The sequence below is a fragment of the Monoraphidium neglectum genome, assembly GCF_000611645.1.
Source record: "Monoraphidium neglectum strain SAG 48.87 unplaced genomic scaffold scaffold03362, whole genome shotgun sequence".
In the NCBI taxonomy this organism is placed as follows: domain Eukaryota; kingdom Viridiplantae; phylum Chlorophyta; class Chlorophyceae; order Sphaeropleales; family Selenastraceae; genus Monoraphidium; species Monoraphidium neglectum.
The window spans coordinates 1302-3295 of NW_014010266.1; the positions used below are offsets into that span (position 1 = coordinate 1302).

Here is a 1994-nt window from a genome sequence, read left to right on the forward strand (position 1 = left end):
TCGACATGTGCAGGGTGGAGCCAGAGGTCGAGACGCGTCGACGGAGTGGGAGTGGCGACGTGTTTGCTGCTGCCGGGCGGTGCTCGAAGACGCGAGCGAACGCGCGGCCAGAGGGCCGTGCAACGGCGCAGGACGCACAACAGCGTGTAGGCTCTCGCGCGAGGCAGTGAGCCGGGCCGTGGGCGGAGGGTGCCACTCCGCAGTGGCACTGCCGCAGCAGGGGCGGACGGTGCCGTGCAGCGACGCACCTTCCGTATTTTGCGCTTGCGTTCATATGCGGCGAGGTCCTTGCCCTCCAGTGACTTCCTGTATAGGTATTCCTTCCGCAGGCGCGCATTGCGGCGGATCATGGCTGCTGCGCCGGCTGGCCGCAGTCGCAGACCACCGCCGGTGCTGTCGTCGCGCTGCGACCGGCTGGGACGTTTCCTGTGCAGGCGTGGCTGTGCCTGTATGGGGTCACTTATGCGGCACGGATACTACTCCAGCTATTGCTCCGCAGAGGCTGGGAGCGCGTTCCGCTGCTCGAGGTGACAAGCGCTTGAGCGGCGGCCGCAGCTGCAGGCGGCAGGAGCTCGCCGCCTTGCCGCACCGAGAGCCGCTCGCAACCTGGACGGATGTAAACAGGATAAGAATATGATTATAGCTGTTTCGACTTGACGCACATAACACAGCCGTGTTGTATCGAGGCGGGTGTGTGCCTGGGTGGTGTGTTCGCAACACTTGAACGGGTGTAAAGAGGCTCAATTGATCAGCGCCATCATAAAATTTGAGCATCAAGAACATTCAGCAATGATCCTCCACATGCCAAAACGTTAGATTGCTGGTGATCTTGCACTCACCAGGAGGGTGCCTCGCTCCCAAGGGCATAGCTCATTGCTGCCGGGCATCTGACTCTAGTCGTGTACATATTCCTGGGACGATCAGCATGGGTACTCCCATCATCCTGGGTCCCACGCTCTTGCCATGCTTCCTTTTTGCATTTGTCAGCATTTTTATCTTCCGGATTCGGTGAGTTGAAAGTACTGCGGCTGACTGCGGGGAAACCAGGGGCCCGGCGCTCTGCTCCTCTTTGGCCCCGGCTCATGATGCTGTTGGCCGCCGCACCCGCCACGCATGTCCGTTTTATGCTGGTAGCGATCGTCAACCCCACATGGTGCATACACGAACTCCGCAAACTCATCCAGGCCCGGCAAACACCTCCTGGCCGGCTTGAATATCTTCACCCTCGCCTCATCAGCGTCCGCCGCGCCGACGCAAATCCCGACGCCCACCCGCGGCGCCGGCCGCGGCGGCGGCGGCGCCGGCGGCAGTGCCAAGAAACGCGCTGCGCCAAAGGCGCAGCAGGTGGTCGACAGCGGCAGCGGCCTGACGCTCAACCTTTCGAGGATTGGGGAGGGAACCTTGGACCGCCTCGAGTTTTACGATGCATTCGAGATCATTGTGAGAGCCCGCTGCCGCAGCCCGCTGCGCCTCATGATCGTGTTTCCCCCGTTGCCCCCGCCGCGAGCCGCCGCGCGTGCAGCGCGCAACGGCAGCGCCGGTCGGCGCAGCGCAGCAGTGCTGCGGCGGGCGCTGGGATGCAGCGGGCGGTGTGCAGGTCGGCCCGAAAGCCGCAGACCAGCCAGCCCCTTGGGTAGTGTCCCTGCCGCCTGCTCACCCTCCACCCCTGGTGACCCGATCCGACACGGCACAGGCGCACGGCATGCTGGCGCTCGGCCTGGTGCTAGCAGTGCAGCTCGCCGTTGACCACTTTGACCTGCTGGGGCGCCCGGTCAACCGCTTCACGCTGTCCCACATGCTGCCGCTGCTCACCCTCTTCATCCTCTTCTCCCTCCTCAACGTGAGCGCCACACCCGCGCCCACGCGGGCCCCCGGCTGCCGCCCCGCACCGCGCTCGGGGGCGTCCCATGCATGCCTCCCCTGCGAGACCGGCCCTGCAGCCGGGACGGCCCTCACCCCTCCCCCCATTCGCACCCCTCCCACCACCCCAGCCC

General features: G+C 65.0%; 2 protein-coding genes across 2 annotated transcripts in view; one reads left to right on the forward strand and one right to left on the reverse strand.

Annotated features, from left to right (window-relative positions):
* Positions 1-874, reverse strand: part of MNEG_12661 (U3 small nucleolar ribonucleoprotein IMP4) — a gene marked incomplete at both ends in the record, with an annotated part of 1586 nt that extends 712 nt beyond the window's left edge. Inside the window, 2 exons of the mRNA XM_014038865.1 lie at positions 249-414; positions 840-874. Coding sequence (XP_013894319.1) covers positions 249-414; positions 840-874 — 201 coding nt within the window. The remainder of the gene's footprint in view (positions 1-248; positions 415-839) is intronic.
* A 51-nt stretch (positions 875-925) lies between these two features.
* The window catches only part of MNEG_12662 (hypothetical protein), a gene marked incomplete at both ends in the record, with an annotated part of 3573 nt that continues 2504 nt past the window's right edge, over positions 926-1994 (forward strand). Inside the window, 3 exons of the mRNA XM_014038866.1 lie at positions 926-1008; positions 1185-1440; positions 1694-1840. Coding sequence (XP_013894320.1) covers positions 926-1008; positions 1185-1440; positions 1694-1840 — 486 coding nt within the window. The remainder of the gene's footprint in view (positions 1009-1184; positions 1441-1693; positions 1841-1994) is intronic.